Source organism: Bos mutus, chromosome 16 (genome assembly GCF_027580195.1).
Source record: "Bos mutus isolate GX-2022 chromosome 16, NWIPB_WYAK_1.1, whole genome shotgun sequence".
NCBI classification, from domain to species: Eukaryota; Metazoa; Chordata; class Mammalia; order Artiodactyla; family Bovidae; genus Bos; species Bos mutus.
The window spans coordinates 863,954-884,961 of NC_091632.1; the positions used below are offsets into that span (position 1 = coordinate 863,954).

At 47.5% G+C, this 21,008-nt stretch overlaps 1 protein-coding gene across 5 annotated transcripts in view; it reads left to right on the forward strand.

Annotated features, from left to right (window-relative positions):
* ATP2B4 (ATPase plasma membrane Ca2+ transporting 4) overlaps nucleotides 1-21,008 on the forward strand; it is a 100,089-nt gene that overhangs the window by 38,647 nt on the left and 40,434 nt on the right. For all 5 annotated transcript variants that reach the window (XM_005891889.3, XM_005891886.3, XM_005891888.3 and 2 more), the window contains exon 2: nucleotides 9,052-9,710. In XM_005891889.3, the coding sequence (XP_005891951.1) occupies nucleotides 9,518-9,710 (193 nt within the window). In that variant the 5' untranslated portion in view covers nucleotides 9,052-9,517. The remainder of the gene's footprint in view (nucleotides 1-9,051; nucleotides 9,711-21,008) is intronic.

Here is a 21,008-nt window from a genome sequence, read left to right on the forward strand (position 1 = left end):
CATACTTGGAGTCATGCCATCCGGAGCCAAGGGCATTCTGGCCGGGGCATATGTATGTGGGGGCAGGGCTGGAGTGGAGGGTGTCAGCCCCTCATAAGCTGTGACCTACTGCTGTGGTTGCCCAGGAAGCTGAAAGAGGTAAGGAGGTGTTTCCCTGAGGTGTGGTAGAGCCTTTAGGGGCTCTGGGCCATATAGATTTATATGGGCTTCTCGTCAAGCTTTAGGTAGTAAATCTGTAGCTTTGTTTCCTTTTTCGTAGAGGATTGACCTTGTACTTGAGGCTTTGGATTCAGGCTAGGACACAAATCCTCGTTCTCAGAATCTGTATTTCCCTCCTATAAAATGGCTTGCCCTCCTTACAAGGCTGTTAATGAAGATTCAGAGAAACGATATGTGGAATAATGAGAATAACTATGTATGGACCAACCACTACATAACAGCTGCTATGCTAGGCTGCTGTTTATGTATCAGTAATAACACGTGTGTACTTACATGAATCATTTCTCTCTGAATGGGAAAGGGTGGGCCTGAAGCAGATTCCGTGCTCAGTTTGGCGCGTTATAAGGTGTCTCGATCCTGTTCCTGTGCCACCCCCATCTTAGCGGCCGCCGGCAGCCCAGAGGCTGGAGCTGAGCTCCTTACCATTCCCGGCAGGTCTCGCTGCGGTCGCCAGCCTGCAGCCTGGGCCCGCGGCCCCCTGCCATTTCCTTTCTCCTGTTTGCATTCATTCTTCATTTCCCATGCATCACGCCAGATTCATTAGCAGCCTTTGGCAGTGGAGATTCAGGGAGTGGGTTCCTTTCACATCCTCAAAATACCCTACTCTGTCCCCTACATAGGAAGTTAACTTTTTCCCTCATATTCTGAGGGCACTCCAGGAAGGTTTCTACGAGTAAGGGATTTCTTGGCAAAACTGGAGGGAACAGCGTCTGACTATTGTTTATGGCTTGGTGGCTTAAGACATGGTTTTTTTTTTTTTTTTTTTTTATCTCTGGCAGCTCCTCACTTTGGAACTTGCTAGGGAGGTTAGCTGCAAATTGAGTTATCAGGAAGTGTAGGGCGCTCTGCTTCTCAGGTATGTGTAGGAACTGGAGGGGATCTCTGATCCTGACTGTGTGGAATGTGAGGGAACTGGTTCTGAAAGAGAAAGAGCAAGTGCGAGAGTCAGTACTTCCTCTAAGTGGTGGTAAAGAACCTGTTAGATATTTGTCAGAAAATGAAGAGGCCCAGATTGGAGGGGAGGAGTAGGTACAGCAAGAGGACGGCACAGGAAAGGCCACTGACTTGCGGAAGAACAGGCACTTTTTAGGGCTTTGAATCTCAGCGTCTTCACCTGTAAGGTGGGAGTCACAGCCGTCCTACCTAAAATTGGTATGCCAAATCCTGTCACGTGTCACGACAGGTTGCACAACAGGTGTTACAGAACTTTAGGAGGAAAAAAATTACAATGATTTAGTGGTCATGTAAGCAGTAGGATTTCTTGACCCCACAGGAAGGGAAGAAAATTCCCTCTTCTATCCCGTCATCATTAGGCTGGCAAAATGCTAGAAACGGGGAGTGAGAACATGCCTTACCCAGAAAGCCCCGAGCAGCATGACTAATCCTGACTTGACGGGAGGCAGTGGCCTCCCGGACATCAGAGCGTTGCGCCCGGGGCTGAGGCTGCGTGAACACTTACCGGTCGTTCTTTGCCAGTTGCCTAATAAGGGTAGGGGCTAGGCAAGCTCAGCCACAGAGAGAGAGCAGTATTGGCTCTGGCTCCTGCAATGCCTCCAAATTCCAGAAGCACTTTCGCAGAGAGCCCGGCTTAAAAAGGGATCCCAGACGGGCAGCACCCCTTGCCTTTGTGCCAGCAGCTTCGTGCCTGGCCTGTGTGTGTCTCAAGGGCGGCCTGAAGCAGACCAGATTCACCCTTTTCTACCTGCCGCACGTGTTCTGACCTTAACTGGCCTTTTCGCATTGGTTGTCTGTGTGAGTGGAAGACTCTGGTCTCTTCAGGCTGCCCCTCCTTCTCTAGAGGCCCAAGGCTGCACTGCAGTAGTTGTTCCGTTGCCAAGTCACGGCCGACTCCTGCCACCCATGGACTGCAGCACACCAGGCTCCTCTGTCCTCCAGCATCTCCCAGAGTTTGCTCAAATTCACGTCACTGAGTCAGTGATGCTATCTAACCAACTCATCCTCTGCCACACCCTTCTCCTTTTGCCTTCAATCTTTCCCAGCATCAGGGTCTTTACCAATGACCCGCTCTTCACATCAGTGGCCAAGGGATTATAGCTTCAGCATTAGTCCTTCCAATGAATACTCAGGGTTGATTTCCTTTAGGATTGACTGGCTTGATCTCCTTTCAGTCCAATGGACTCTCAAGAGTCTTTACAACATCACAATTTGAAAGCATCGGTTCTTCAGCACCCAGTCTTCTTTATGGTCCAACTCTCACACCTACATGCCTGCTGGAAAGACCATACCTTTGACTTTACATACAGACCTTTGTTGGCAAAGTGACATCTCCACTTTTAATGTGCTAATTTCATGGCTGCAGTCACCATCCGCCGTGACTTTGGAGCCCAAGAAAAGAAAATCTGTCACTGCTTCCACGTTTTCCCCTTCTATTCACCATGAAGTGATGGAACTGGATACCATGATCTTAGTTTTTTGAATGTTGTTTCAAGCCAGGTTTTTCACTCTCATCAAGAGGCTCATTAGTTCCTCCTCACTTTCTGCTGTTAAAGTGGTATCATCTGCATATCTGACTTTATTGATATTTCTCCTGGCAATCTTGATTCCAACTTGTGATTCATCCAGCCTGATATTTCCCATTATGTACTCTGCTGCTGCTGCTAAGTCACGTCAGTCGTGTCCGACTCTGTGCAATCCCATAGATGGCAGCCCACCAGGCTCCCCCGTCCCTGGGATTTTCCAGGCAAGAACATTGGAGTGGGTTGCCGTTTCCTTCCCCAATGCATGAAAGTGAAAAGTGAAAGTGAAGTCGCTTAGTCGTGTCCAACCCTTAGCGACCCCAAGGACTGCAGCCTACCAGGGTCCTCCATCCATGGGATTTTCCAGGCAAGAGTACTGGAGTGGGGTGCCATTGCCTTCTCCATGATGTACTCTACATATAAGTTAAATAAGCAAGGTGGCCACAGGACAGGAAAATGTCAGTTTTTCATTCCAATCCCAAAGAAAGGCAATGTCAAGAATGGTCAAACTACCACACAATTGCACTCATTTCACACACTAGCAAAGTAACACAATTCTTCAAGCTAGGCTTCAACATTATATGAACCGAGCTGAATTTAGAAAAAGCAGAGGAACCAGAGAGCAAATTGCCAACATCCGTTGGATGATAGAAAAAGCAAGAGAATTCTAGAAAAATATATACTTCTGCTTCACTGACCATGCTAAAGCCTTTGACTCTGTGGATCACAACAAACTGTGGAAAATTCTTAAAGAGATGGGAATACCAGACCACCTTACCTGTCTCCTGAGAAACCTGTATGTGAGTCAAGAAGCAACAGTTAGAACCAGACATGGAACAATAGACTGGTTCCAAATCGGGAAAGGATTACATCAAGGATGTATATTGTCACCCTGTTTATTTAAGTTCTATGTAGATTACATCACGCAAAATGCCAGGCTGGATGAAGCACAAGCTCAGTCAAAATTTCCAGGAGAAATATCAATAACCTCAGATACTCAGATGACACCACCCTTATTGCAGAAAACAAAGAGGAGCTAAAGAGCCCTTTGATGAGTGAAAGACGAGAGTGAAAAAGCTGACTTAAAGCTCAACATTCAAAAAACTAAGATCATGACATCCAGTCCCATCACTTCATGGCAAATAGATGGAGCAACAATGGAAACAGTGACAGATTTTATTTTCTTGGACTCCAAAATCACTGCAGATGGTGACTACAGCCATGAAATTAAAAGACACTTGCTCCTTGGAAGAAAAGCTGTGACAAATCTAGACAGCATACTAAAAAGCAGAGACATCACTTTGCTAACAAAGATCCATCTAGTCAAAGCTATGGTTTTTCCAGTTGTTATATATGGATGTGAGAGTTGGACCATAAAGAAGACTGAATGCCGAAGAATTGATGCTTTTGCACTGTGGTGTTGGAGAAGACTCTTGAGAGTTCCTTGAACAACGAGGAGATCAAACCAGTCAATCCCAAAGGAAATCAATCCTGAATATTCATTGGAAGGATTGATGCTGAAGCTGACGCTCCAGTACTTTGGCTACCTGATGCAAAGAGCCGACTCATTGGAAAAGACCCTGATGCCGGGAAAGATTGAAGGCAGGAGGAGAAGGGGATGACTGAGGATGAAATGGTTGGATGGCATCACCAACTCAATAGAAATGAATTTGAGCACGCTCCAGGAGATGGTGAAAGACAGGGAAACCTGGCGTGCTGCAGTCCATGGGGTTGCAAAGAGTTGGACATGACTGAGCAGCTGAACATCAACAACAAAGCAAGGTGACAGTTTGCAGCCTTGTCATACTCCTTTCCCAGTTTTGAAACTGTCAATTTTTCCATGTCTGGTTCTAACTGTTGCTTCTTGACCCACATGCAAGTTTCTCCGGAGACAAGTAAGATGGTCTGATACGCCCATCTCTTTAAGAATTTTCCACATTTGTTGTGGTCCACACAGTCAAAGGCTTTAGTGTAGTCAATGAAGCACAAGTAGATGCTTTTCTGGAATTCTCTTGCTTAGTCCATGATCCAATTAATGTTGGCAATTTGATCTCTGGTTCCTCTGCCTTTTCTAAATCCAGCTTGTACATCTGGAAGTTCACAGTTCACATACTGCTGAAGCCCAGCTTGAAGGAGTTGGGGCATAACCTTTCTAACATATGAAGTGAGTGCAATTGTACAGTAGTTTGAACATTCTTTGGCATTGCCCTTCATTGAGATTGGAATGAAAACTGACCTTTTCTGGTCCTGTGGCCACTGCTTTCCAAATTTGCTGGCATATTGAGTGCAGCACTTTCACAGCATCATCTTTTAGGATTTTCCATAGCTCAGCTGGAATTCTGTTGCCTCCACTAGCTTTGTTCATAGTAATGCTTCCTAAGGCCCACTTGACTTCACACTGCAGGGTGTCTGGCTCTGGGTAAGTGGCCTCACCATCATGGTTATCATTAAGACCTTTTTAATATACTGTATTCTTGCCACCTCTTTTTAATCTCTTCAGCTTCTGTTAGCTTCTTACTGTTTCTGTTCTTTGTCATGCCCCTCCTTGCACGATGTCGCTAATGTTCTTAAGGAGATCTCTAGTCTTCCCCATTCTATTGTTTTTCTCTATCTCTTGGCACTGTTCATTTAAGAAGGCCCTTTTATCTCTCCTTGCTTTCCTTTGAACTCTGTATTCAGTTGGGTATATCTTTCTCTTTATCTTTTGCTTTTCTCTTCTCTTCTTTTCTCAGCTATTTGTAAGGCCTCTCAGACAACCATTTTGCCTTCTTGCATTTCTTTTTCTTGGGGATGGTTTTGGTCACTGCCTCCTGTACAGTGTTACAAACCTCTGTCCGTAGTTCTTCAGGCACTTGTCTACCAGCTCTAATCCCTTGAATTGATTTGTCACCTCCACTGTATAATTATAAGGGATTTGATTTAGGTCATATATGAATGGCCTAGTAGTTTTCCGTGTTTTCTTTAATTTAAGCCTGGAATTTGCAATACGGAGCTCATGATCTGAGCCACAGTCAGCTCCAGGTCTTGTTTTATAGAGCTTTTCCATCTTTGGCTGCAAAGAACATGATCAGTCTGATTGCGGTATTGACCATCAGGTGATATCCATGTGTAGAGTCATCTGTTGTATTGTTGAAAAAGGGTGTTTGCTATGACCAGTGTATTCTCTTGACAAAACTCTGTTAGCCTTTGCTGTGATTCATATTGTACTCTAAGGCCAAACTTGCCTGTTATTCTGGATATCTCTTGACTTCCTACTTTTGCATTCCAATCCCCTGTGATGAAAAGGACATCTTTTTTCGGTGTTAGTTCTAGAAGACAGTGTAGGTCTTCACAGAACCAGTCAACTTCAGCTTCTTCAGCATCGGTGGTTGGGGCATAGACTTGGATTACTCTGATGTTGAATGGTTTGCCTTGAAAATGAACCAAGATGATTCTGTTGTTTTTGAGGCTGCACCTAGGTACTGCATTTCAGACTCTTTTGTTGACTATAAGGGCTACTCCATTTCTTCTAAGGGATTCTTGCCCACAATAGGAGATAAAATGGTCATCTAAATTAAATTTGCCCATTCCCATCCATTTTAGTTCACTGATTTCTAAGATGTTAATGTTCAATCTTACCATCTCCTGTTTGACAATGTTCAAACTTGATTCATGGATGTAACATTCCAGGTTCCTATGCAGCACTGTTCTTTACAGCATCAAACTTTACTTTCACCTCCAGACACATCCACAGCTGAGCATCATTTCTGCTTTGGCCTAGCTGCTTCATTCTTCCTGAAGCTATGAGTAATTGCCCTCCACTCTTCCCCAGTAGCATATTGGACACCCTCTGACATGGGGGGCTCATCTTCCCATGTCATATCTTTTTGCCTTTTCATACTCTTCATAGGGTTTTTGCGGCAGGAATACTGTAATAGGTTGCCATTTCCTCTTCCTGTGGACCAAGTTTTGTCAGAACTCTTCACTATGACCTGTCTGTCTTAGGTGGCCCTGCACTGCATAACTTACAGCTTCATTCAGTTATGCAAACCCCTTTACCATGACAAGGCTGTGATCCATGAAGTGGTTTTTGCTAATGGTTATAACCTAGATAATGGTTATTGCTAATGATGCTGCTTGGAATTTTCCACTTGTTTGGGGGGTGAGGGAGTTTGCTCTCACAAGAAAAGATGGAGGGGCACATGGGGATTATTGCTTTTCTGCTTAAAGGACTAGATAACAAAAGTTCATTAAGATCAAATTAACCTTTTCACATCACTTGACTGTCCTATACAGGACACTGGTCATCTTTTTTTTTTTTTTTTTTGGTCATCTTTCATCTAAGATTTCCAGGTACTATTTCTATTTATAATGCCATTCATTTATCAATTTCTTCTCCCAGATAAAGGTGGGAGGAACTGAGCCCTAAAAAAAACTGAGCTCTAAGAAAGCTAAGTGACTTGTTCAAAAGGTTCTTGGGAAGATGGTAAATCTGGTTCTGAATCTACTATGAGTTATTCAGCCAAAAAAATTAGCTGAATGCCTGCTTTGTGTAGGTGATTGTCTGGGCACTGGGGAGAAAGCATTGAGCAAGACACATGAAAAATCTCTGCCTTCGTGAAACAGCCATGGCAGTAGGTGGTAGAGATAAAGAAAAAAAAAGGTTATAATTTCCAGTTAAGCTGTCAATCAGCACTGCCCTCAACATCCTCTCCAAAGGTTAAGGAGTTCCACTTAAGGGTCAAATGGGCTTCTTGCTGCTGTAGCCCTTCCCAAGGCTTCCAGGCTTGGAGAAGAAACCGAATTGGAGAGAAATGTCCGTGGTACTGCCTGTCCCGGTGCCAGGAGGATTGAAAGGAGTGTGATACACTGCCTCAGCTTCTCTTCTGTCCCCTAGGAATGTCACCTGAAAAGAAAAGGGAGCATGATGTTTGAAAAACAATAGCAACAAGAACAAAACAAAACGCTGCTTGTATAACCCTTTATAAGTCAGGGTAGCACTAGAAATTCACAGTAGAAGGAGTAAGCTGCGGGCATCCTGGGAGAGGGAGGGGTGTAACCGCCTCCATCCCCGCGGAATCTACTAAGAACAGTGCTGATTAGAATTAGTAAGAACTTTGGCCACATGTGATTTTTGGAAATTAATATAGTAGTCAAGCCCTTATCTGATGACCCTTGTACTTCCTGTTCATCGTCTAGAAGCAAGGACGTCATCCACGTATAAAAGAGGGGCTGACCAGGGCTGGGCCCTCAATGCTTTGGCGCCGTGTTCAGAAAGATCCCCTTGGCATTTAAGTGGCTGGTGTGTGGTGGTCCTCTTGCCTGAAGCTGAGGACAGGGCTTAGGCTTTTTCTCTCCTTCATCCTCCCCGTTCCCACCCATCTCTCTCTCCCTAGTCAACATGTGTGAGGTGACATATGGCTTCCCGAGAGAACTGCTGACCTGAGACCCTCCGTTGTCACTCACACACAAGCTGACTTTGCTCCCCTACTGACCTTGCTGTGGCCCTAGGCTCTGGCTGAATTGATAGCTGTCATATTCCTGCAATCCCAGAGAAACTTGAACACTCACAGGCTTCAAACTATCTTTCTTCCTCAGAGGTCTTTCTGTTCCCATTATGTATAAATGTTCCACCCTGCATCGCCTACTGCTGGAGGGTTTTACTCATCCTTTTCTCCCCAAAGCTTTTTAGACTCCAAGATCTGAACATAGTACCTGATCTATTGACAACTGCAATATTTCTATACAGAAATATATACAACTGCAGAATTTCTATACAGTGTCAGGCCAAGTGTTCTCAGGGGCTGCAGGGGATGTGGCCGTCTTCTCCCAGGTTGCCCTCCTGGTTTGTACATGGGTGTGTTAGGAATGTGGTAGGGTACAGGGTTTGGAGGAGGGTGGCAGACTGGCAGGCTACCCTCCAGATCACTCTGGTCTGGACTCCTTTCCTGATCTCTTCTCACCTCTTAGAGGTAAGATTAAAACATTCTAAGATTAAAAGAGACTAAAACATTCTGTTGCAGGGCCCTCAAATAGACAGGGAGAGCCATTAGAGGTCATATAACCCGTTATTTCCAAGTTTCTCCAGTTGTGGGGTTTGTGTTGCTTGGTTTAGCAGAGGTGAGGTGTGAAGGCTGGGGTGTATCTGAAGTTATTTCTCTACACTGGAGTTTACAGGCTGCCGAGGGGCCCCCAGGGAAGAAGGGGCCTCTCCTAAGTCAGTCCGCTCAGCTTAGGCCTGAGCTATCAGTTCAGCTCAGATATCAACTGTCACCTAAACCCTTGCGCTAGAATGAGTACCTCTTGTCCTTGCTGTTGCTGGATCCCATGCTGTTCTAATTGTTTCTTTATGTCTGCCTTTGAATCTTTATTCCAGAGACCCAGTTGTCACCGGTTTCCAGGGAGCCCTCCTCGTTCTCCTCTCCTGCCACCTCTCTGCCACTGCAGTTGCTGGTTGTTGCTAAGGTTGCCTCCATGGTAACATGGACATCCTGTTTATCCCGCCATCTGGGAAAGTTGGTCTAAACTAGGAACCTACCTACCCTGGACAACTGCTTCCATCACCACCTGGGGACACCAGTCATCGTAACACGTGGTCCGGCTCACACTCAGTTCCCCCCTCCTCTTCCTCCTTTGGCTGACACGCTTCATACACAAGAAAGGACCTGGACCACAGGCTGCTGCTCTGAAGCTTCCTGCACAAGATTTAGTCGGTCTTAATCGCATCTGGACTCTCAGAGAAGAAAGAAGTAAGAAGTGAGGAAGAGAAACGAGAGACCCTGAATCAGTGGAAGGGAGAGTTCACATTTTCTCTGTTGAGGGGCTTGGTAACAGCAGGCAAAATGACGAACCCAACAGAACACACCTTGCCGTCCAACTCGATACTTGAGAGCCGTGAAGGGGAGTTTGGCTGCACAGTGATGGACCTGAGGAAGCTGATGGAGCTGCGCTCAAGTGATGCAATAGACCAGATCAACGTCCACTACGGAGGAGTGATGAACCTCTGCAGTAGACTGAAAACCAACCCTGTGGAAGGTAAAGGCCACGCCAGGGGGGAGGAAGGCGGCCTGTGTTCTGTCTGCGTCTAGAGAAGGAATGTTTCTGGAAACCTTGCTGCTATATCTGTGCAGGCAAAGTACAGTCTCCATAGCACTGAAAAGATGTCAGGCTGTGGAGAGAAACATTATTTCTTTCCCAGAGATGAGGTTTAGTGACTGTGGTATTCTCTGAAGATCATTCTTTCCTTCTCTTGTACAGAAGGGGGAATGTCTCTTATAAATGTTTATGTTAGAGGTGTGTTTATCAGTAAATAATCAAGTCCCTAACTCAGTATCAGTCTTTGATTGCAAAGGGTTGAAGATATGATTCTTCCCTACCCTGATCTTACAGTATAATAGGAAGAAGGGTGGGTGAGTCCGTCTACCTAATGTAGTACTTCTCTATGGTACACAGTTAGAAACAGGGTGGAAAATCAAAATGTAGAGAGTTTACCCACCATATCTTTGGGTTACTCAGTTTTCTTTCAGGAAATTATTGATGACTTTTTCAACCCTGTCTGATGTATTTTTAGTATAGTTCTTCTTAATCTATTCTCTAAAGAAAATGAAAAATCCAGCTTCATGCTTACCTGGCTCAGCCCAATTGCCCAGTGAGCCATGGTAATTTTATTTTGTTGAAATGGAGATATTACTAGAGAAATCTTATTTGCTTCTTTCTGCCTAGTTTCAGCATCTCTGTTACGGGTCCTTGCTTGGCCCTATCAGTCAGGCAGGCCTTGATTGAGTAGCTTGAGGTGGAGCAAAGATCTTGTCCTTGAGATGCCTTCAGCCTCTTGAGGTGTACCATTTCTGACCCTTTCTTGGAAGCCACATCATATTTTTTGCCAATTCTAAGAAGTTGTGACCCCTAGCCAGTGTTATAAATTAGTGACTTGGAGTCCAGACTCTATGATTAAAAGGAAAAAGGGAGAAATTTTTATCTAGATATCTGTCCATTGCCCATGTTTTATTTTCTTTACCAGCAGGGAGAGCTGCCTTACATGGTCTCTGTACTTCTAGAGTTCACTTTCTTATCTTGTAGGCTTTGAGTTCAGTACTGGCTCTACCATTTACTAGCTGAATAACATTGAATAGTTTACTCATTCTCCGTAAGTAAAAATCATTTTCTTGTTTGCAAATGATATTAATACTTAGTCTATAGAGTTATTGGGATTAAATAATGTACGTACAATGCTTATTCTAATAATGGGTGTTCAATAAATTAGTTGTCTCACATTAAAACAGAGCCCATGCGTCTGATGATATTTGCCAGGATATGAGAGCCCATGGAGTGCAGGGTGTTATTCATCTGTCAGGCTGCTGCAGTCCACCTGCTGCCGCTGTCCATTCTCTGCATTCACCATCGATGTCAAAAGAAGCCTGCTTAGTGTGGCAGTGCTAAGCTGCTCTCGTGCGGCTCAGTCGTTGCCGTCTGTCCAGTTTCTCATGACTGCCCTTTGGGTAATGCCTTCTTCTTGTCAGCTGGATTTCTTTATTTTGCCACTTTCACAGTGGCTACTCCTATGTTTTCACTGAGATAATGCAGTACTTCAGGAACACTACTCAGAATTTAAGCAGGATCTTCCTTTCCCTCTTCCTGTTACGTTCTTTTCCCTTGGCTCAGTTGCTTCCTTCACAAAGTGAAACTCCGAATAAACTGGAACCTGAGAAACTTCCAAGAGCAGAGTCCAGACTTTCCTCCCAATTTCCCCGCCCCTTTCTCATAGCTGCTACTGTGTACTTCTAGTTCCCAGAGAGCTCCCATTCCCAAAGGCCAACATACGTGTTCTTTCATGTCAGAATCAGATATCAAATGCTTAGATTCTCTCCCAACCCCAGTTGTAGACCTGTAGTTGGAAGTCGCCTTCTGGTGTCAGGGGCTTCTGTTGCCGCAGACCCTGGCCACGCCAGGACCCCTGCCACCGGCACAGCTGTCTGCTGCCATTCCCCTGCTTCCTTGGATCGCAAACATGTGTCCTGATGGTTTTCAGTATTACAACTTACCATTGGGCTGGTCCTGGAACTGGGAAGCAGGCTGTCAGAAACAACTTTTCCATGAGTGATTTTTAGCGCTCAGGGCCAACAGTGACTCGCTCATGTGTGAGAAGGGTAAAGGGGTAAGAAAAGAAGCCACAGAAGAGCTATGACACGGGACTCTCTCCCCAGACAGAGGTGATGCTGCGCGGTTTGTTTGGACAGGCTGAGAAAAGAGTGTCAGTATCCAGGTGGCAGAAAAAGCCAGCCAGTGCACAGAGAGCACACGAGGGCGCCTGACAGCCAAGCACAGCTTTGTCTCCTGTGGTAGGTCCCTGCAGGCTGATAATAACATAAAGAAGTTTTCCCAGTGCTTGAATTCCGCTGATTGATTGGGAAGATCGTTCCCTAGAATATGACCCTTCCTCTTTATTTTCTGTTGGATTGATAGTATCTTTAGGATAGATTGTTTTACACCATAGCTACTAAGGGACCTTATGCAACTTGCAGTTTATAACTTTTCTGACACTAACATAGTTTTATTTCTCTCTCTCTCTCTCTTGTTGAGTGATCTCAACAGACCAAAAAAATTAAATGACTTGCCTAAAGTCTTACCACAGGGTAGAACTTGATGGAATAATTCGTGTTTTCTGACTTACAGACCATTAATGCTCTGCTGCCTCTTCAGCTAGAGCAGCAACACAGAGAGTCTCAGAAGCACAGATAGTTTTACAATTTGTTTTATATTCTGGTACCTGATAAAATGCCTAACTGTGACCCGATATTAATATGCATTTAATATTGGCTTGTGTTCCTTGAGGAGGAGGCAATGGCACCCCACTCTAGTACTGTTGCCTGGAAAATCCCATGGATGGGCTGCAGTCCATGGGGTCGCTAAGAGTCCAGTGACTAGTTGGAACAAGAGGCGGTGCCCCAGTGGCTAAGAGTTGGTTACATCTGAGATGACATGGAGGTGCTCAGCCCCCTCAGCACTCATCAGTGAGCAGACGAGGCTCAGCAGAGAGGCAGAGCTGATTGTGTCGGTTGGGTAAGCGGCTGCATTGTGTGTGTGTGTGTGTGCTCAGTCGTTCAGTCATGTCTGACTCCCATGGACTGTAGCCCGCCGGGCTCCTCTGTCTGTGGAATGTTTCAGGCAAGAACACTGGAGTGAGTTGCCATTTCCTCCTCCAGAGAATCTCCCTACCCAGGGATCAAACGCACACCTGCCGCACTGCAGGCAGATTCTTCACCGCCAAGCCGTCGGGGAGGCCCTAAGAGGTTGTGTTGCCTGAGGTTTATCAGCAAGAAAAACCTGAGCGTTTTGCACTGATGGGATCTTTTCAGTTTGCTCCTTTCCTCATTCCAGTTTCTCTCTCTCTTTTCACTGCCGCTTGGTTCCCGATTCCATCCCCACCCTCAGATTTTTCCAGTCCTCAAAGAGCCGGATGATACCCACTGGAAGGTAGCCTTTTATCTTCTGATTAATTTTCCATGCTATCTCCTGGCTTCCAAGAGCAAGAAAAACCTGTGTGAATCTGAACTGAGAAAACTGATAGCGCTGAAAAATTGATGCTTTGGAACTGTGGTTTTGGAGAAGACTCTTGAGAGTCCCTTGGACTGCAAGGAGATCCAACCAGTCCATTCTAAAGGAGATCAGTCCTGGGTGTTCTTTGGAAGGAACGATGCTAAAGCTGAAACTCCAGTACTTTGGCCACCTCATGCAAAGAGTTGACTCATTGGAAAAGACTCTGATGCTGGGAGGGATTGGGGGCAGGAGGAGAAGGGGATAACGGAGGATGAGATGGCTGGATGGCATCACCGACTCGATGGACATGAGTTTGAGTGAACTCCGGGAGTTGGTGATGGACGGAGGCCTGGTGTGCTGCGATTCATGGGGTCGCAAAGAGTCGGACACGACTGAGTGACTGAACTGAACTGAACTAAGGGGAAGAAAGAAGTCTTTTCCTTAGTCTCCCTTGGTGTGCAGGAAGAAGAGAAGATCTGGATGAGAGATTCTTCGGTGCAGATAGAAAGTTGTATGAATTCTCCTTCCCCACAGAACCTTTCCACATGGGTCCTCAGCTGTGTTACCCTTTTTCAGAGAAAGAATGATGTTTTCTGAGGAGGTGCTATGCCAATATTAGGGGAGTCAGGGGACCTGGGCCCAGATCAGAAAGGGCAGAGAAGGGGAGCCTTGACTAAACATTGAATAATTACCTGTGGGCTTCCTTCAGAAAGCTAAAGGCTATTTATATTGAATTTGGATCAAGAAGAACGTTGTTGGGAGTTTCTATTTCATCTTTCCTCTACATCCTGCTGTTTCTTTTCTCCTCTGCAGAGCTGAGGTATGGCTGTAGGACACAGGGATTCTAATTTCTTTTCAATGACAGTGAACAAATAGTGTCCAGCAGGTAGTGGGGACACAGTGGTGAACACAACAGGGACAGTTCTTCCTTCCATAGGGCTTGACAGGCACTAAGAGAATACACAAAAATTAAGTCAACTTCAGAAATAGTGTCATAGTGCTGTGATGGTATTATGGGGACCTGGAGGGGAGGACAGCTGGGCTTAGGAGTTGGAGATAGGACTCCTCGATCATGTGACTGTCTAGGGAAGCTCTGGCCTGGCTGTGCTCTAGGGTAATTGCTACCACTTACTAAATGTTCCTGGCGTAATTATTGAGCAGCTACTTGGTTTGGGAAGCTGAGATTCTTTGGGGAGTAAATGGCAGGAAGGGGAAAGAAACTGCTTTGAGACAGCCCAGATTTTGATTTTTGGTTCATTAACTGTAGGATTTGAGTTGATATCTCCCGCCAGCCTACGGCTTCTGGGGTTCAGCAGTGTCCCTGTTGTGCTTCTGTTGGCGTGCCTTTTGAGGCCAGCGGCATGTCCTACCATGAACTATTTTTCCAAAAGCTGGGACGTGCTGGGGTTGGGCTGTTCCTCAGTGCGGCAGATTGAAATTTCTAGTAGCATTGTCAATCTGGGAGAAAACTGCACAGGTAGCCCCAGTAAATGTTCAACTACATGCTACTGTACTTCTAACACTAATATCATTTACATAATAGACTCTGCAAGAAATAGGAATGGATGAAGTAATACAAAAAGTTCTAGTACCTTTCCCATGCTCCAACAGATGAATGCATGCCTCCTGTTTAGAGACCACTGCCTTGGAGAATGTTAATGTTGCCAGGGGGTGTATAAAGAAATTGGCAAGTGGATATGGGATAGAATGGATGTGAGAGGAAAAGGGGTAACTGGCTTCTCTGAGATTTTCCTCCCTATCATTAGTCTGTTTATTAGTCTGTTATAGAAAATTAGTCTGTTTCAGAAAATCCACTTTTCAGTTAGTTCGGTTCAGTCACTCAGTCGTGTCCGACTCTTTGCAACCCCATGGACTGCAGCCCGCCAGGCCTCCCTGTCCATCACCAGCTCCCAGAGCTTGCTCAGACTCATGAGCAGTCTGCTTTTAGGAGTCCATCCAGCTCAGCTTAGAAGTACAGCTAAGCTGCCTCTCTCCTTGTGCCCTCTGCCCCGTAGCTATCACCTTGAAGATGTCAAGTAAATTACCCTAAAAACCAGTCCCATGGGCATGCCTGCCAAGATGAACAGTCTGTGGTCCTCTCTGCCCATCATACGTTGGGTGCCTGCCAAGATGAACAGTCTGTGGTCCTCTCTGCCCATCATACGTTGGGTGGATATATTAAGTTTAAGGCATGAGAGAGACTCATAGCAGAACACTATCTTTGAGGGAGGAGAAGGGGGCAAACCAGCTCAAACAGCCAGAGAGCAACTACACTGTGATGAGAATAGCTGAGGCAAGTCCAGGAGCTTCAAAAATGAAATATTTAGTACATGGTAGAGGGGTGGAGGTTTTCACAAAACCTGTAGGAAGCAGCATCAACAGTGGGATGGTAGGTAGATGGTTGAGAAAGACAGGAGAGAAAAAGTGCCCTTGCTGAGTCCCGCCTACCCTGCAGGGAATTCCATGTTGTGTCCTGGGAATTCCTTGTCTGCTTTGAGTTATACGCCTAGGGCCGAATTAGGCCAACGGTGCATGACAGCCACGGGCCTGCTGTTTCCCAGGCCAACTCCAGGCTCTCTGAATTCTTTCCTAGCCAGCTCCTCCTTGCCTGGAGTGGGGCTTCTGGCTTAGCTGGCATAATGCTGCCAAGCAGGGGATAGGGAATTCTGGAGGCAGGGAGAGTCGCTGCGTCTTCTCAACCCGAGAACCCTCCCCGCTTTCTCCCCTTCTACCAGGCCTAAGACCTTTGGTGCTCCATTCATTTGGCAACTCAGCAGAATCTCTTGCAAGTTTTGTTTTGCTTTCAACCTTGCGGTTGCCTTGCTCTGAATGTCAGCTGGGGGTGGGAAAAAAGATAGCATTCCTTCTTCAGCCAAGACAGATGTTGCATCTGCCCTTGGAAGTGGGGCTTTCACTCTTTTTATTTAGCTACAAGGTGTGAGCACTGGGGGTGTGACACCAGAGGGGCGGATGAACACACAGCCTGGGAGAGGGCAACCAAGCAGAGGGTAAGGAGGGCACTCTGGGCAGCTCTCTCTTCTCTGTGCTGGAGTTGGAGAGTTCACAAAAGGTGCACAGCAGAAGCCCAGACGGAAAGACACACCCCCGGACAAAGCTGTCCACCAAGGGCAGGCTTTGGGATCGAGAATGAGGAAAGGGCCATTCTCTTCTCAATCCGTCACCTCTTGCTGTGGCTTTAGGGAGGCTGCCTACTCTCTACAGGCAGGAAGGCCATAGGCACAGAGCGCGTCTCCAAGCTGCGGGTGTGAGAAGTAGGAGACGCAGAAGCAGGAAATGCTCTGACTCCTCAGAGCAGTGGCAGTGGCTTAGCACAGGAGCTGGCTGAAGCCTTTCAGTCCTCATGCTGATTTTAAGCTGCTCTTCCCTCTTGGTTTCCCTTGTGGCTCAGACAGTAAAGAATCTGCCTGTCATGGAGGAGACCGGGGTTCAATCCCTGGGTTGGGAAGATCCCCTGGAGAAGGGAATGGCAACCCACTCCGGGATTCTTGCCTGGAGAATCCCATGGACAGAGGAGCCTGGTGGGCCACAGTCCGTGGGGTCACAGAGAGTCAGACACGACTGGGTGACCAAGACTTTCACTTCTCTTTTACCCCATAATCCAGGGTTTTAAGGTAGGACTTGAAAGATATTCTGATGTCTGTTCTTCTCATGAACCAAATAGGATTGGCTTCTAAGCAACCCAGAGAAACCTCTCCCTGGTACTATCTGTGCAGCAGAAGATTCTGCTCTCCCCTTGGCAAGGCGTCATCGCCCACACCGCTGGGAAGTCCCTCCTGATGTCTGACCTGGCCGCACCCTCTCTGCACTGGCTCTGATAAGGGGTGCCTCTGCCGACAGTCCTCGGCCGCCCCTCCCTCCTTCCCGCTGGAGCCAGGCCATGAGGGGCTGGGCTGCCGCTCCTCTTCCAAGCCACAGCCCGCAGGGGCTCAGAGCAGACACAGATTTTCCACCGCCGCCCATTCCATCTCCGCTGGCCGGGCAGGGGCCGGGTGAGTCCCCAGCCTGGGGTGCGGGCGGTGACTTCCCAGGCCGCCATTCTTGTCCCCTTTCCCGGCTCATGTGCTAAATCTGGCTGAGGACCAGAGGTACTCCCGGTCTGGGTGGGACTTTTTGTCATATGTTCTTGGGGACACGGTTTCTGCTCATTTTCTTGACATATTTCTAGGGGAAACCCCTTTCCAGTTTCCCGCATTCTCTTCCTGCCAAGTCCTCCTTCCCCACTTTGGGAAGCGGTGTACTTGAGAAGCAGCTGTGAAGATGAGGGACTAAAACCCCCTCCTGGCCTGGGCAAGTATTTATGTGAAATCACAGCTGCTGAGATCAAGGCCTGAGAGCCTCTTGGGGGCTGGAAGAATTGGAATGGAAAGCCCCACATTGGGGGTTGGCGGAGCTCCCAGTCCCACATGGCTCTCCTGTGCAATGCTGCATGTCAGAGGATTCCCAAGGGCACCCGCCAGCAGCCCCACACTGCCCCTCCCTGCCAGAGGGTGTGCGGGGTCCTGGGGCCACTTGACTTCTTAGGGGGGCTTTTATTTAAGAGCTGAGGGTGACTTAAGGTGGAGGAGAGAGGTGAGAGAAAATACAAAGAGGAAGTAAATGTGTGACTTTGAGAGCATCTAGGTAAGAGCAAGGCCTGACCTCTTTTTGTTTTCCGTAATGTATCTTGTTTCATTTGCTTGGGTCCAAAATAAGGCCAATAACGAAACTTTTATTGAATATAAAATTCATAGGTTGGACTCTTGACAGGCCTGGTGTCACCATGCCTGAGGACAGGAAAAAGACAGGACTCATTCACCTCAATTGTAAATAAAGGGTAGGAACAAGGCTGATTTGCCTAGAGGTGCAAGTGGGCCGGCCCTGCGGTAAATGAAGAAGGCTGACCAACCATTCCTGTTTGCCTGGAGCTGAGAGGTTGTCCCAGGAGACAGGCGCTTCAGTGATGAAATCTGGAAAGTCCTAGGCGAAGTAGGAAAGGTTAGTCACAGCAAAATGGAGCCTCAGCTGAGTACAGCTGCCTCCACGCCCCAGCCCCCTCTGTGTGTGAGTTGGAATCCAGCTGCTGCTTGTGGAGCAGCTACAGACTGCCACATATTTACTTGAGTAGTTACCAAACCTGTCTAGGCCTCAGGTTGCTTGAATGAGAAATGGGGTTAATAGCAGCTATCACTCAGGGCTTTGCAGTGTTTCAGTGAGAAGACACAAATGTGCCTAAATGTTCACGATAATATCTATTACTCATGCAGTTCATTCAACGAATTTGTGCACATGTCAGGCACTGCTTTAGACCTAAGGAACAAAGACAAAAACCCTGGCCTTGTAGAGGGAGATAAACAAATGTAGAACAAATATATCAAATAACCTATTCCAGGAGAGGACCTGTAGAGGGAAACAGTTGAGCAGGCCAAGGGGATCCCATGCGCTGGGGCAGAGACGTCCGCGTGAAATACGCTGGTCAGGGTTAGGGCGTTTGTCTGAAGACCTGAAGGAAGTGAAAGGACAAGCCCTAACTTGTGAAGGGAAATCTGAGAAAGAAAACAACATGTGCAGGGACCCTGAAATGGAAACATGTCTGGTGCACACAGAGAATCGCCGGAAGGCTAGCTTGGCGGGATCTCGGCGAACAAGGCGGAAATGGTAGCACTCCCCAGGTGGGGAGCTGGGTGCTCACAAAGGGGGCCACCAGGCCGGCACAGACTTCTGCTCCGTTTCATTCCACGCGAAAGGGCAGACGAGTGCCACGGGAGTGTTGAAAAAGATCATTCTGGAACCAGAAGAAACTGAGGGCAGAAAGCTAAGGCTGGAAGCAGGAGGCCCATTGGACAGTCGCCGTAGCCTAGCTGAGAGACGGCCAGGGCTTAAACCAGCATGGGAGCAGTGGGAGATGAGAAGTGAGGGGGACCTGGATGTATTTCGAAGGTAGAGATGATACATTTTCTGACTAAATGGGTATTGTAGATAAGAGAGAGAGAGGCGTCAAGGATGATTACGAGGCATTAATATGAGAACAGAGTGGGGCAGGGTTACCTCAGTGGAAATGAAAGTGTAAGTCGCTCAGTCGTGTCCGACTCTTTGCGACCCCGTGGACTGTAGCCCGCCAGACTCCTCTGTCCATGCGGTTCTCCAGGCCAGAATACTGGAGTGGGTTGCCATTCTCTTCTCCAGGGGATCTTCCCAACCCAGGGATCGAACCCAGGTCTCCTGCATTGCAGACAGATTCTTTAGCATCTGAGCCACCAGGGAAGCCCTTTCAGCTAGACTGGTGTTGAGTCTTTTGGCCTTTTGGCCTTCACTGGACTATTGGCATGTGATAACCTTCTGTATCTGATGTCTTGATTTGCCCTCATAGTCGTCTACTCGCCCTTCTTATGGAGGGAATAGCATCTCCTCCCTTTACGTCGTAAATCCTGCTTTCTTAAGAAACATCCCGGCTAGATTAACAAGTATCAGAACTGTTTCTCAAGAGCAGGCCTAGCCATCCAGCACAGCAGTTCCAGTTGGCACACATGTGTTATCTCAGGTCCCTGGGAGAAACACCCCACACGGCCCTGTTCCCTAGCAACTCTGCCTCTGCCCGCCTGGGGATCGAGATGCCCTGCCCAGGAACACTCCTTTCCCAGGCTCTGGCGTTTCTTGCCTGCTGAGAACCGACTCCTCAGAGTGGTGGGGGCAGGGAGCCTCTGGCAAGCAGCCCGTGTTGCTTCTAGTGCTTTGGCCAACCCCCACCCCCACCCCCCGCCCACCCGTTCCCCTGCAGACCTCTGCTGTGCCTCTCAGCTCTCTAGCCAGGGTCCTGCTCTTGGCCCCGAGGAGGCAGGAGGCCCTGGATAAGAGCATCAGGGGCCACTTCCCCAACCAGCTTCCTGCTTCTCTCTGCCGAGCGCTAGCAGGTAGAAGGAAGCAGTCTCCAGTCCCCATTCCACAGTCGTGGGTGCCAGTTCACACCCCTGCTGTATCTCCAGGCAGGGTCCCCAGGTATATTTCGATACCTCTCCTGATGGTTTTTGTCTTTAGGGTGGAGGATGGACCCTGCAAACAGTACTCCCTTGGGTACAGATTTTCCCATTTTCAAAATCCCTGTCTGAATGTCTTCCTTAGTTCTAACCCAGATCTCTTTCTTTGCCATTTAAAGTAAGGCGCTTGGGTCCTATTCAGTGGAGACAGAAGTCTGCCGGCCCCCAGTGTCCCTCTCCCCCCAGCGGACCAGCCCTTCAGTGTGGAGAGGGCTGAGGTCCTCGCATCAGTAGCCCGTCCTTTCCTTGCAGCTTCCAGGCATCTCCTCGTCCCGTGCCTCTGGGTAAAGCTATGTTAAGTGTCTCCATCCTCTGATTCTAACCCTCCACACTGCTGATCTTTTTTCAAGACAAAGGTTGCCTCACCCTGCCTGTGGGGAACCCATCAAGCAGTATAGCCAACAGCTAGTGCCAAAGCAAGGCTATTCGCTAATCAAGTTGTGTAAACAACTTGATAAATGCCGCCTGGCATTAATGTAAATTATATGCATTCTCCTCTTTCCTTAAAGTGTAACCCCTCCTGGGCGCATGAGAAGAGCCTAGGACTCTGGGAATAACTCTGCCTCTTATTCCCTCTGGGGCCGTGCCTGGACTCTGTGTGCACACTCACACGGGTATGTCAGCACACGTGTGTTAGTGGAGGGCGTGCTGCTGACCGCGGACTGAGCGCTGTCTGACTTTCCGGCTTTCACCTCCACTGTTCTCTCTTTTTTCACTCTGAACGACAGTGCTTCTCCCAGTGCTTTGTCTAAGCAGTACTCGTAGC